Genomic DNA, 13,469 nt, shown 5'->3' with positions numbered 1-13,469 from the left:
ACAAGCCAAAATGTAGAGTTAATTCAACTTACAAACCAATAGACATACGATGGAAGAGAACATTTTCCTCACAGACACTTCCATGGACAAGCTGACTGAAGCTGGCCTTGACCAAACAAGAAGCTGGAAGGGTTTCCATAGAAGCAAGAACGTGACTTCTATTTTTCCCGGACAGAGACCCATCCAAGTCTTCCAAAATTGCTGCATGAGGAAATGGAAATGCTACCAAGTTTGGAGAGTTTGTAAACTTCAACTGGTTGGTCTTGACAGTAAATCCACCTATAAATTGGAAGAAAGACTGTGATGCAGTGACACCAAAGAATATGATCACAAATGGCAACTGAACTCACGGGGGTATTTTCAGTATTCTAAATTGCATATTTATACAGTTTTACAATCCACTCAATTTATTCAAGAAAAAAAAAATCCTAGGTGTTGACTATATGCCAGGCTCTGTGCTATGTACTGGAGAGAGAGGGAAACAGGAACAGTAGCGGCATTGCCCTCATGCAGCCTGTATTCTAGGGCAAGGATTCTCAACCGGGGATGGTTTGCCCTCCAGGGGACATTTGGCACCACCTGCAATCATTTTTGGCTGTCACAACTGGGTGGATGGCAGGGCTACGAGCATCTGGTGGGTAGAGGCAAGGATGAGGCTAAACGTTCTATAATGCACAGGACAGTTCCCACAAGAAAAAGTTATCCAGGGACTTCCCTGGAGGCCCAGTGGTTAAGACTCCGTGCTTCCACTGCAGGGGGTGCGGGTTCCATCCCTGGTCCGGGAACTAAGATCCCCCATGCTGCTCTGTGCAGCCAAAAAAAAAGTTATCCAACCCCAAATGCCATAGTGCCAAGGGTGAGAAATTGTGGTCTAGTGGGAAATGATGACACATAACATTAATTGACTAATTATTAAATGCTAAAATTGCTGTGGGTTAGTCTCTCCATCTTTCTGCTCTAGTTCTTCTACGGCAAACCAAACCCCACTTTTTATGAGATTTATACTTTAATCATTTACCCTCAAAAGTAATATTCAATCAATCACGTGGGTAGATAGTAATAGTAACATTTTTCAAATACTAGCTCTAGGGCTACACTTCTCAGCAGGGTTTCCCTCATGCCACCTCCATGTGATTCACTGTGATTCTGTTGCCAGTCCAGTTGCCCAGGAAGAAACGATGGCAGTGGTCTAATACTCACCTTCCTGTCATTAAAATTTAAAAATTCAGTACACATCTCTTAGTATATATGCTACCATATTACTATATTATATACTTTATAAAATATACCAAAAAAGGAAAATTTTAAAATAAAATATTGATACAAAGAGAGGCCCTAATGCTTTCATTGTCATCCCAGTAGAGTCCATGGACTGAATTGTCACACATTCAAGATGACACGATTCCACCTCTGGCAACTTCTGTAGTTCATCTAATACCACAAGCAGCTCTACAATTCAGTTATACTGGATTTCTTTGCAATTCCCCAATCATAACTTGCTCTTTGGAATTTTTTTTGCATATGCTGTTTCTAATACGTAGAAACTTTTCTCTGCCTATTCCTCCTTGCAAACTTCTCTTCACCTTTCTAAATCCTGCTCCAGGCACTCTATGATGAAATCTTACCTGACCCCTTACCTTGCTCCCCTCATTGACCTTGCTCAATCCTCTAGTACTGGACTTATCACACTATTACAATCGCTGGCTTAGACATTTATTTTTGTGTCTAGATGGAGAGACGCTGGAAGACAAGAACTATGTGTTTTTCATCTCTGCACTGCCCAGTTCCTTAAACTGAACCTGGACTAGACAATTTTTAAACAAATGAAGGAGATGGCTCCACCCAGACCATCCAGTGGGAAGAGATTAGAGCTCATAAGGAGCAGGGTGTTTTTTTTTCAGTGTCTTATGAATGATATGAAACAGTGAAGCTATTAAATGACTGAGGAATTATGATTTGAAGTGATTGCCATAAGGCATTTTTTATTCCCATTATTATTTCTACAATCTTAAACTCAGATGCCACCCAAGTAAAAACAATATTTGGCTCTGCCTGTGGCGGGGGAGGGGGGGGGGGGCGGGGGGGTGGAAAAAAGCACAGTGGAAACTTGCTGATTATTCATTTAATTAAAAAAACAAACAATTATCTAAATTGGTGATTCAAACCACAAGAGCATGTTTACTTGAATCACTTGGTTTGTCTGTTTACAATGATGAAATCAACTAGATTGCTCTCTGCTTCTTTTCACCTTGGCCCATGAGTTCTCCAAGGTATTTCTCACTGCCTCTGAGATGTGGTTAACAAGTGGACAAGAATTCCTATGGTGCATACAACAAGTCTTGGGCTGTTGCAAACATAAAGTACCTGAACTCTGGCTCTTTCAGGAAAGCTTGCATGTGTGTTAGTTTATATCCATATGTCTATCCGTCCAGTTCCATTCATTGATTTAATCAATGAACCTACTGGGCATCAAGCTACTAGTTAACTAATGATAAAACTCTGAGCAAAAGAGATGTGATCAGATATAGAGAACAAACTGGTGGCTAGGTTGGGGCAAGATGGGGGAGGGGCTCAAGAGGGACAAACTAGTATGTATAAAATAAATAAGCTACAAGGATATATTGTAGAGCCCAGGGAATATAGCCAATATTTCATAATAATTTTAAATGGAGTATAATCCATAAAAATATTGAATCACTATGTTGTACACCTGAAACTAACTGTAAATCAACTCTACTTCAATAAAAGAGAGAGAGAAAGATGTGATCCCTGCCTTTATGAAGCTCAGAGTCCAGCAGAGACATGGCACCATAGTCATAGAGTGTGATAGGCACCATATAGGGAAAGACTGGGGAGCTGCAGGAGCCACATTGGGAGCACCTGGCCTCCTCTAGAATTTCTCTTAGGAGATTTGAGCAGCAGTTTCAACTAATGCAATCTTATAACTAAAAGAAACAATGAGTCACAATGGCTTTTGTCACTATTTATCACATTTATGTGAGTACTCGCCTTATTCACTATCTATCTTATCTACTCAACTTACCCTGTCCTCGGGAACAGCCTGAACAGGTCCTGATGGCCACACAGTCAGTGAGATCAAAATTCACAAAGGTTGTGTTAGACACTGTCAGTTCCCACCTTTTGGGAGTTTTGATCCCAGCTGACATACACAGGCTTCCCTGTGATTTAGAAGGGGGACAAAAGGGAAGAAAAATAAGGGGACTGGCCACATGAAATACAATTTTAATACATGAATAAAAACAATTAAGTGAGTAAAAAGACAAACTACAGACTGGGGAAAATGTCTGCAAATCAAATATATGACAAAGGATCACAATGAAATATGCTACACACCTGTTAGATGGCTAAATGAAAACATAGTGACCGTACCAAGTGCTGATGAGGAAAAGAAATAAATGAACCTCTCATACATTGCTGGTGGAAATGCAAAATGGTACAACCACTTTGGAAAATAGTTTGGCACTTTCTTACAAAATTAAACATACTCTTAACATTGACCTAACAACTCATCTCCTAAGTGTTTACCTTAGAGAAATGAAAACTTATGTTCATACAAAACCCTTACACAAATGGTTAAAACAGTTTTCTTTGTAGTCAATCACCAAATCTGGAAACAACTCAAATGTCCTTCAACAAATGAGTAGGTAAACCTGTGGTAGATCCCTATAGTGGAATACTGCCCCACAATAACAAGGAATAAAATACAAGTTAGATAAATACTAAAGGATTCGGGAATGAAAGAAGCCAGTCTCAAAAGGTTACATACTATCTTATTCCATTTATATGATTGTTGAAAAGAAAAAGCTATAGTGACAGAGAATACATCAGTGACCTCCGAGGGGTTAGACATGAGAAGAGGATGTGGCTACAGAAACGGAGTCAGAGGGAGGTTTTTTCAGGCTGATGCAACTGTTCTGTATCTTGATTGTGGTGTTGGTAGTTACAGAAATCTACACATAAGTTAAAATTTATAGAATTGTATATCAAAAAAGTCCATTTTACTGTATGTTACTATAAAAATAAATAGTAAAAAGTCTAAAAAGAAACAAAAACTGCTTCCAGGATTTTCCACAAAATCTCTTCAACAGACTCCATCTAATCAAGCTGTTAGTGCTTCACTGTTCTGCTGCTAAAGATAATTGTCTGTCGGAGGATCACCAGAAATTGTCAAGGGTCTCCAGCATGGAAGACTGTGATAAAAAGAAACAAACAGAAGAAAAGAAACCCAGTGGAGACAAAGCCAGTATAGAAATCAGAAAAAAACTTAAAAACTATCATTAATAACATCAGAGAAATAAGAATATCATGTGCATGAAACAAGAAGAAGCCTAAAAAGGAATATTTCGGAAAAGAAAAAGAGAACAAAAACAGGAGAGCAGTAATAATAAATTCAATAGAAAAAAATGAAATAACTTAGAAAGGATAAAAAGGCAGTGGGGCAGTGGGAAATCAGAGAGAAAATTAAGAAGATTAGATAAGTAATTTAGAGAGCCAATATCCAAATAATAACAATTTCAAGAAAAAGGAAAATATATGGGAGATAAGTATCAAAGAAATAAGTGAAGGAAACTTCCCAGAAGGATATGATTTTCCACAGTGAAAAGTCTGGCCCAGAGCCTAATACAGTGGTTAGAAGAAAAAGCCACACAGCAAGGTACACCATGTTGAAATTGCAAAATACCAGGGACAAGGGCGAGACCCTAAAAATTTCCAAAGAGGAAAAACTAATAGGTTACATATAAAAGACCTAGAATCAGAGTATCTAAAAACTCATTTCTTTTTGCAAAGTGATTCAGCATATATATATGGTTTTTAAAATTATTTTCCATTATGGTTTATCACAGGATATTGAATATAGTTCTCTGTGCTATACAGTAAGACCTTGCTGTTTATCCATCCTATATATATATAATGGTTTGCACAGAGTATCTAAAAACTCTTTAACCTCAAGACTGGAAGCTAGGAGACAATGAAGAATTGCCTTCAAAACGTCAAGGCAAAATGAACTCCAACCTAGTAGTCTATAGCCACAACCTTCCAAGAAGGGGGTCTCCATTTGTAGGTCAAAATCTTTAACTTCCATAGACCCCCAGTTAGTTAAGAAAGTTACTGCAGGCTAATAAAATGAGAATTAAATCAGAAAGGAGGGAGACAGGGGAATCAGGAACAAGAGTTCCAATACTACAGAGACATGAAGAAAATCTCCAGAATGTTGGTCAAGAGAAATTCCAAGACCTAGCTATGAAACCCTTTTCTCACACTGCTGGTACAAGTTTAAATACTTGTAATTGTTGTTTGTCGTTTGGCATCGGCCACTGAAGCTGAAGGGATATACTCTGAGCCAGCAATTTTACAATCTGGCACATGTTCAACAGAAATGCATGCTTGTGAACACCAAGAGACATATACAAGATTGTTCATAACATCTTTCTCTGTAATAACCTAAAACTGGAAACAAGCAAATGTGCATCAAGAGCAACATAGCTTTAAAAAATTGTGATAGAGTCCATAAAGTTGAATACTACGTAACAATGGGAAGAATAAATGATTGCAACATATAAAAACATGGATGAATCTCACAGACATAATGTTATGCCAAAGAAGCCAGGCACAGAAGAGGTACACGATTTATGATTCCATTTATATAAAGATCAAAAACAGATTTGGAATTAACCTATGTCTGAGAAGTCTAAATAATGGTTTTCCTTTGGCTTGGGGGCTGGGGGTTGGGTTAACTGGGAGCAGGCATGAAGGGGTTTCAGAGGAGTTGGTGATGTGCTATTTCTAGACCTGGGTGGTATGCACGTGGTTTTTGCTTTATAAAAATTCATTGAGCTCTTCACTTGTGATTTGTGCACTTTTCCCCATAAACGTTATATTTCCATGAAACAATTTGTTTTAAAAGGTGGGACAATACTAGAGAAAAATAATGTATAAGATGGGAGGGTGAAGAAAGAAGTTAGAGAAGTTTAAGGTCCTTGCATGGCTCATGTAATTAAGTGCCGATGTAATTAAGACTTTGTGAAGACGAGCAGGTGTGTCACAAGTTTAAGTCCAACGTGAACAATCACAACAGAATGAATAATGTTCGAATGAGTAAATATAAAAAAGATATTATTCAATGCAGGACAAATCAAGTTCTGAAAGCAGAAAAAAAGAAACAGAGAAAACGGGTTGCAAACTGAAAGCACGAAATAAGATGGTGGAAATAAATGCAAATATGTGGGAGACATCAGCATGCGGATGGTAATAACTGAAACCACTAGAGAAAATGAGATTTCTCCCAGGGAGAGCAAGTATATGGAGAGAAGAAGGGGCCCTACGATAGAATTTAGACAAACAAAAAGATGAAAAGTCTAAACTGGGGAAGAGAAATCCACAAGTGAAGATGAGGAGTAACCCTGAGACAAATAGGAGAAAGAATGAAGCATCCCCAACAGCATCTGTCCGAAAAAGACTTTTTTTTAAAGTAGTATCATCTGCTTGAATTAATTACAATAACAACAAAAAGGCAACCATCCTACAGTTACTTCCAAAAGTAGGATGACCATAATTTACACCCAAATCAGGACATCCTGAAGAGTGTGAAAAGGGGTGCTAATTAGATGGAAGGCTAGGCCCGCACAACAAACAAAACCACACAGCCAATCTAGCATGTATAGTGATGGTTAGCGCACCTCCTTCTCTTGCATAATAAAGCCATCCTCATTGAAAATTATTCCACCCATCTCAGTAACAAGGTAATGCTGGGTATGAGGCATACACAAATATGCCTAAAGGAAAAAAAATCCTTTTTTCTTCCAGAGAAAACTTAGTTTTCTTCCAGAAACTAGTGTTTGTTTTAGAATAAGACTCACTGATAGAAACTAACACAATATTGTAAAGCAATTATACTCTAATAAAGATGTTAAAAAAAATTTTTTAATAAAAATAAATTTAAAAAGACTCACTGATAATTGTGTGTCACCAATTATACATGGGTGGAAGGTCTAAGAATAGTTAAGCCAAATTCTCTGAAAATTTTAATTCCTAAAGAAATGGCAGGTTTGAAAGAAAGAGGCTAAAATCAGATTTCCACAACCACAGAGAGGTTTGGCATCCTTCTTTTAAAAAAAAAAAAAACAATTAACACAGTTTTATACAGCAATAAAGTGGTTCCCAAATAAATCTGAGCAATGTTGTGTTAACTAAAGATTCATAGATATTTTTCTTGTTTGTTTTTAACTCTAGAACTTTGTGAAGATTTTAAAGTGTTAATATGCAATGTGAGTTTCAGGGGATGGGAGGGATGGTAAACAGCATATCCTGTGTGTAATTAACCTAAAAATCTTTCTTTTCTCAGAGTCTCTCTTGGGACCAGCCTTCAATGAAAAACACTTCAGAAAATACTGGAGTAGGCACTAATAAATGCTTATTGCCAAAGCCATCTTCCATATGTAATTAAACGAGTATTAGACCAGGCATGGGAAGATATCCAGGTGGTCCTAGCTCCACAATACTGGGCATGATTTTGGGCTATCATTTGACTCCCCAAAGCCTCCATTTCTTTACCTGTAAATTCAGGAGTTCTAACTAGACCAACTCTTAGGTAATATTTACCTCTAAAGTTGCATGGTTTTATGATTTGGATGCCTAATCAAGATCTAGACCTTTCCTAGAACAAGCTGTTTAACATTTTCCATCCAGGGACTTTGGTTCTGCACTCACTTGTTAGGAGACTCAGAAGCCCTCAGTTGCATTACCTTGCTGGTGGATCACACTCCAGGGGTGAGATTATTTTTTGTTACCTCATAAGCACCCTTTTGTCATAATCTATCTCTTAACTTATGTCACTCTCCCATGAATTATGATGTCTATTTAGCATCAGTTAGGATGTTGTGACATTGATTTGCCAAGACAGTTAGTTACTCAGCTTGATGGGCATTTTATTTTCAGCATCTTCTCTATGGTTATTTCGGAGACATTTAAGGGCCTGGGTCAACCAGTATCACAGAATCTAAATCTGGGTCCCATGCTCTCTCGAAAACTATGCAACCTGAAAAGAAGAATAATCTCTCAAGGTGGTAATCCTTTCAGAGAAAAGGAAAAACTGGCAGGTATTTTCCCTCCTGAAAAGAATGGTTCAGAAGAGAAGTAATGAAGGAAGTTGGAGAATTAAATATAGGAAAATGTAGCTTAGTAAGAAAATGATTTTTTACTCTTAATGTTTGTATTTATAGCTATGAAATAGTCAAGGGAAGTACTAAAGTCAATAATTATCATTTAAATATCAGTTGATCAAAGCATTCAGAAACAAACTAAAGAGAATGCTCTTTCCTTGGTCCCCAGAAGTACTCTAGGTCCCTTCCATCTATGATTATTCTGACAATGTGACACGAATATTCATGTAACTCCTTCAAGAAAAAGAACTTGGGGGACCCGTTATAGGTCTGAAGCCAATGGCAGCCATGGACTTCCCTTGAGAACTAGTACTTCTTATCCAGGAAGTCCTCTAAGGCTCACCTACATTCTGGGCCCCTGGCCATGCAGTGGCAGGGAAGTCATCTATAGGTTGATGTTTATCATGTAGAAACCCACACTGAGGCAAGTATTAGAGAATCACATAAGAAACCGTAGTATATTAAGCAAACAATGTAAATTATATCACCTTTTTCTCTGGGGCAGGGACCCTAAATAGAGTAAGAACTCTATGAACAAAATGTTGATGTCGAAACTTGGCAAACCACAGATGCACAAAGACAATTTGGAATCACCTCATAATCCTTGGGAAGTTAGAGTAAATGACCCTAAAATTATTAGGCTTATTATTGAATTGTATGGACAATAATGCTAAATCGCAAACAAATAAGAGTTCTGCGAACCACTCAGGGCTTTTGTGATGTACATGGACACATAACATGGAAATCTTGTGTGTATTTGAATTTTATGATAAACATCACCACTGTTACAAATCAAAAGCTCCTCCAAATTTGACCAATTAAATACAAGATTTACTAAAGAATGCTATTTAAATTACATATCCTGGATTAGCAGGGGACCCAACACATGCGATTCTGTTTTGATGGACAACATAAAAGAATCACACGAAGGCACTTACCTTGGGGGCAAAATGAGCAAGTAATAAGCTGTCAGTAACTGAAGTATTTGCATCACTTTCCAAGATGTCAATTCCAAAATCTCTGCATGCATAAACCTGGAAGTTTTTCAGGTGAAGATTGCTACTTCTAAAAATCTATAAAACAACAGCATATATTATGTCAAAGGTCTGAGGCTTGGGTTTTCTTGCAGACTTCCTGTAGCTTCTTTAATTATTGATGAAGTATAAACAAGCATGCTATACCATATTTAAGCAGCTTTTGTCCATCAATATCTGTGCGGGCGTCCCAGAGTTGCCGTGAGGTCAGCACTAACTAGTCCCCTTTGGTAACATCCCCTCTATACTTTTCATTTCTCCTCCTAACAATTGATGCATTAAAAGGTCAATGTGGGGCTTCCCTGGTGGCGCAGTGGTTGAGAGTCCGCCTGCCGATGCAGGGGACGCGGGTTCGTGCCCCGGTCCGGGAAGATCCCACATGCCGCGGAGCGGCTGGGCCCGTGAGCCATGGCTGCTGAGCCTGTGCGTCCGGAGCCTGTGCTCCACAACGGCAGAGACCACAACAGTGAGAGGCCCGCGTACCGCAAAAAAAAAAAAAAGGTCAATGTGAATTCTTTACTTTAGTAAACTTGCAACTGTCAAGTAACACAAAATGAATGGAGAAAAACAGAGCATCCGAGAACTCCAGTACTTAACATTTTCCTCGGTGTTGTATATGTTTACTAATATTGTCAGAAAATTGTAAATATGAAATAAGTAATTCAGCATGACTACAGACTCAAAATATGTTATATGCATATACAATGATGACAGCTTGGGCTAGTGGCCCTAAACAAGGATCAAGTATTAACAAAATGAGCTTGTCAGAGTTGAATCACACTAGCCTGGGGGACAGAGCCCTTGGTTTTTACCTAGCACTCATATTAACTAATTATGTGATCTTGGGCAAGACATTTAACTTTTCCTAGGCCTCACTTCAACCACCCTGAAAATCAGGGTGCTGTTAGGACTACCAGTTAACCTTTACACAGTGGCCTCTTTGTTTACTAAATAGGGTCATGCTTACGTTCGTACCTTAAAGTGGGAGTTTCCTATTACTTAAGGCCAAGGAAGCCTTGATTTATCACAGTATGGTGCTTCTACTTGTCAATCAGTCTTTGTGCTTGAATTTTCAAGAACTGAATAGCTTGCATTTCCCACTATGTATGTGCTGACAGCTTTTATAAAATGATGGATCTTTGAAGACACGTTTATGTAAACAAAATGGGTACGATCTGAACTGATAACTTGACAACAGTTGTTACCTAATTACAGGCATCAGCCCTTCTGCAAGGCACGAATTGCTTCCCTGCAAAAGAGGGATTTGTCACCTCTATATTTATAATGCTTGTGGGAAACAAAGTACTTTATCGAATTTAATGAGAAGAAAATACTTAATACAATAGGGACTCTTCCTGTTAGCTAACCCAATTTTGTATTTTGGGACTTTCCCAAATAGTTCTCCTTTATGTTGGATAGGTGAAATAAATGCCTAACTTTCTTACTGTGACTTAATTATATGTTTTTATTCTATTTACTGAATGCCCTATAGATATATTTCTTCATCTGTGTATCTTAGGCTCCCTATTTCTACGTGGCAGAGACCAAATGTATGTAATTTTCTCTGTGTAGCACCAAACAGTGACCCTGGATAATTTTTATATGGTGCTGGTAATAGTGAGCATACAAAGCTTTCTTATAAGACATCACTGAAATAATGAAAATTAAATGGATAACATGAACATTGTTTCCTTTCAAGGAAAATGGGAGAAAATTTGGCTCATTGATGAAGGTAAGAATGCCACCTTGAGCTGGAATTTTTGCGTTTCAGTGATGAACAGAACTTTTCCTTACAACTGAAACATGTCCTATTCAGGATATTAGGGTATCAAATGCACAACGTCTGGAGTCTGGATTCTGCACCTGGTTTTGCTGCTAACAAACTGTGTGACCTTTGGCAAATCCCTTTACTTTCTGAACCTTAATTTTTTCTCTCTAAATAGGCATGTGAGGGGAAGAACAGATGACCCCTATGATCTTTCTTGGTTGCAAATCTCTATGATTCTGTTGTTCCCTACTAGAGCTGCTGGAAAATCGCCATACAGGCAATGAACTAACCTTGGCTTGCTGACTAGGAATCTGTTCATGCAACAACTATTTCACACACATCTATGATGCTGTTGGCTCCTTAAAGCTGTGAGAATATCGCAATGCTCCCCCAACAGCAAATCATCCCCCTTTAAGTAGAGATGCACAATAAATCACCACAAGAACAAAAAACTAAAGAAACGTACCTGGGCACCACCTGCACTTCCCCAAACCGTGAAATTTTGGAACAGGGTGGGACCAGTGCCGTTATCCCAAGTTGGCTGAAACTTAGGGTATACAAAGAGGCCACACCTAGGAAGAAAGATAAAGAGTGAAATTCAGCCAATTTCTGCATTCCAAATGTCTCACTTTTTCTCATTGGAAAATATAAAACTAAAGGTACTGAATAAGGGAGTGTGAAGAGGAGACCTGCAAGCCTTCTCTCTGACTGTCATTGCCTATCCCTCAGCCTTTCCTTTCTGTCACCCTCTGTGACCTGCTCCTGGATCTCAACAAGACACAGATTGCCATGGTCCCATTCCATTCTCTCAGCCCTTCTAGATTCATCCCCTTCCAAGGAGCATGCATACCCCTGCCTAGCCCTTCAGAACACGAGCCTCACTCTTCCATCAGTCCCTTCTAGATCCATCCCTTTGCTGAAACAGCAGATACCAGCCCCTGTAATCCCTGCAACTTTTGTGCTTCTCCCTGAAATGCCTTAGCATTGTGGTATTTTGGATATCTTCTCCCCTCACATCCCAGGGCTGCTGAGAGCTGCTAGATAAAAAACTTCATAATCTTAATAATAATTTCATGACACATGTACTAATTCTAGCCTCAGCTTCAACATAGCGGAGCAATGGTGCTTAATCCTTATTCCACTCTCCTTATCATTTCCCATCATTGCAGTATTATTTCACTATTATTAACATAACTACTATCAGAATTATTTATATCGAGGAATTCCCCGGCAGTCCAGTGGTTAGGACTCCATACTTTCACTGTTGAGGGTGTGGGTTCAATCCTTGGTCGGGGAACTAAGATCTCACATGCTGCACTGCATGGCCAAAAAAATAATAATAATAAATAAATAAACTGTTTAGTAGAATTATTTATATCAATTATTGAGTTCCTACCATATTCGAGATGTTCTCTTAGGTGCGTTATAGAAGTCATCTCTAATTTTCACATCAAACTTTCACTAGAGATCTGTCCCTATTTCACAAATAAGGGATCTAACTCTTTAAAAAAAAAAAAAAAGGGCAGTTTACTCAGACAAAGTCCAGATTTGAATCGGGGCCTGACTGATTCTGAAGTTCACATTTTTCCCATGTTCCCACCATGTTTCCCAGTCCTTGCTCTTAGCAGATGACCTTATCCTCTAAATAGCAAAGACTTTGAACGAGCCCCTCTCATCTCACAGTGTGCAAGTCACAGGCAAAGAGCCTCTTCCCCAAACTTCATCTCCCCACTCAGCTCCTGAGCTCAGGCACTCTGGCTTCCCAGGTTCCCCCAGTCTGTTGGGAGTTTAATTCATCTCTCTATTGAATTCTCCTCTGGCCACAAAAGGTGCCCTTTGTCCTATGCCCCTTCAAGTGACCTCTCTCTCTTTCCCTTCCCTTCACCACCAAATTTATGATCCAAGATGCTCACTCAGACACATCATCAAATCTCACACGGATGCCAAGCATTACACAACCCTCTCTGTGAGTGTTGTGCAAAAAAAATGTTAAACCATAATGCTTACACCCAAAATGTAGATGAACTTCCCCCAAGTTACCTCGTACAAGCATGTGCACTGTTCCGGGTAAAGGAAAGAAGTGGAGCTTGGGATGTTTGGTTGGTCACAAGGTGAAAAAAGTAGCCATAGCCAGCAGCACACACCCTGTTTCCCTATGGAAATTAAGGATAGTTAAATCATAGTCAGTCCATTACAATAAGGCTGCTGGAAAGAAACACTCTTCTATGTGCTCATTCTGCCTTTTCACTTACTTGCTGCCAAGGTATATTGATATACCTTGGGTCAAAAATACGCTCATTCCAATAAAGAAGATGTGGTGTGTGTATATAGAGATATATATACACACACACACACACACACACATACAATGGAATATTACTCAGCCATTGAAAAGAATGGAATAATGCCATTTGCAGCAGCATGGATGGGTGGACCTAGAGATTATCATACCAAGTGAAGTAAGTCAGACAGAGAAAGACAAACACC

The 13,469-nt window shown here is 38.8% G+C and overlaps 1 protein-coding gene across 1 annotated transcript in view; it reads right to left on the bottom strand.

The window, feature by feature from the left end:
* The window catches only part of PKHD1 (PKHD1 ciliary IPT domain containing fibrocystin/polyductin), a 424,868-nt gene that overhangs the window by 215,768 nt on the left and 195,631 nt on the right, over positions 1-13,469 (bottom strand). The window contains exons 43-47 of the mRNA XM_033864110.1: positions 13,023-13,135; positions 11,449-11,554; positions 9,119-9,253; positions 3,044-3,179; positions 33-279 (exon numbers count right to left, since the gene is read on the bottom strand). Of these exons, the coding sequence (XP_033720001.1) occupies positions 33-279; positions 3,044-3,179; positions 9,119-9,253; positions 11,449-11,554; positions 13,023-13,135 (737 nt within the window). The remainder of the gene's footprint in view (positions 1-32; positions 280-3,043; positions 3,180-9,118; positions 9,254-11,448; positions 11,555-13,022; positions 13,136-13,469) is intronic.

The sequence above is a fragment of the Tursiops truncatus genome, chromosome 10, assembly GCF_011762595.2.
Source record: "Tursiops truncatus isolate mTurTru1 chromosome 10, mTurTru1.mat.Y, whole genome shotgun sequence".
In the NCBI taxonomy this organism is placed as follows: Eukaryota; Metazoa; Chordata; class Mammalia; order Artiodactyla; family Delphinidae; genus Tursiops; species Tursiops truncatus.
Note: the sequence above shows the minus strand (reverse complement) of the source record. Positions and strands in the feature narration are given on the sequence as shown.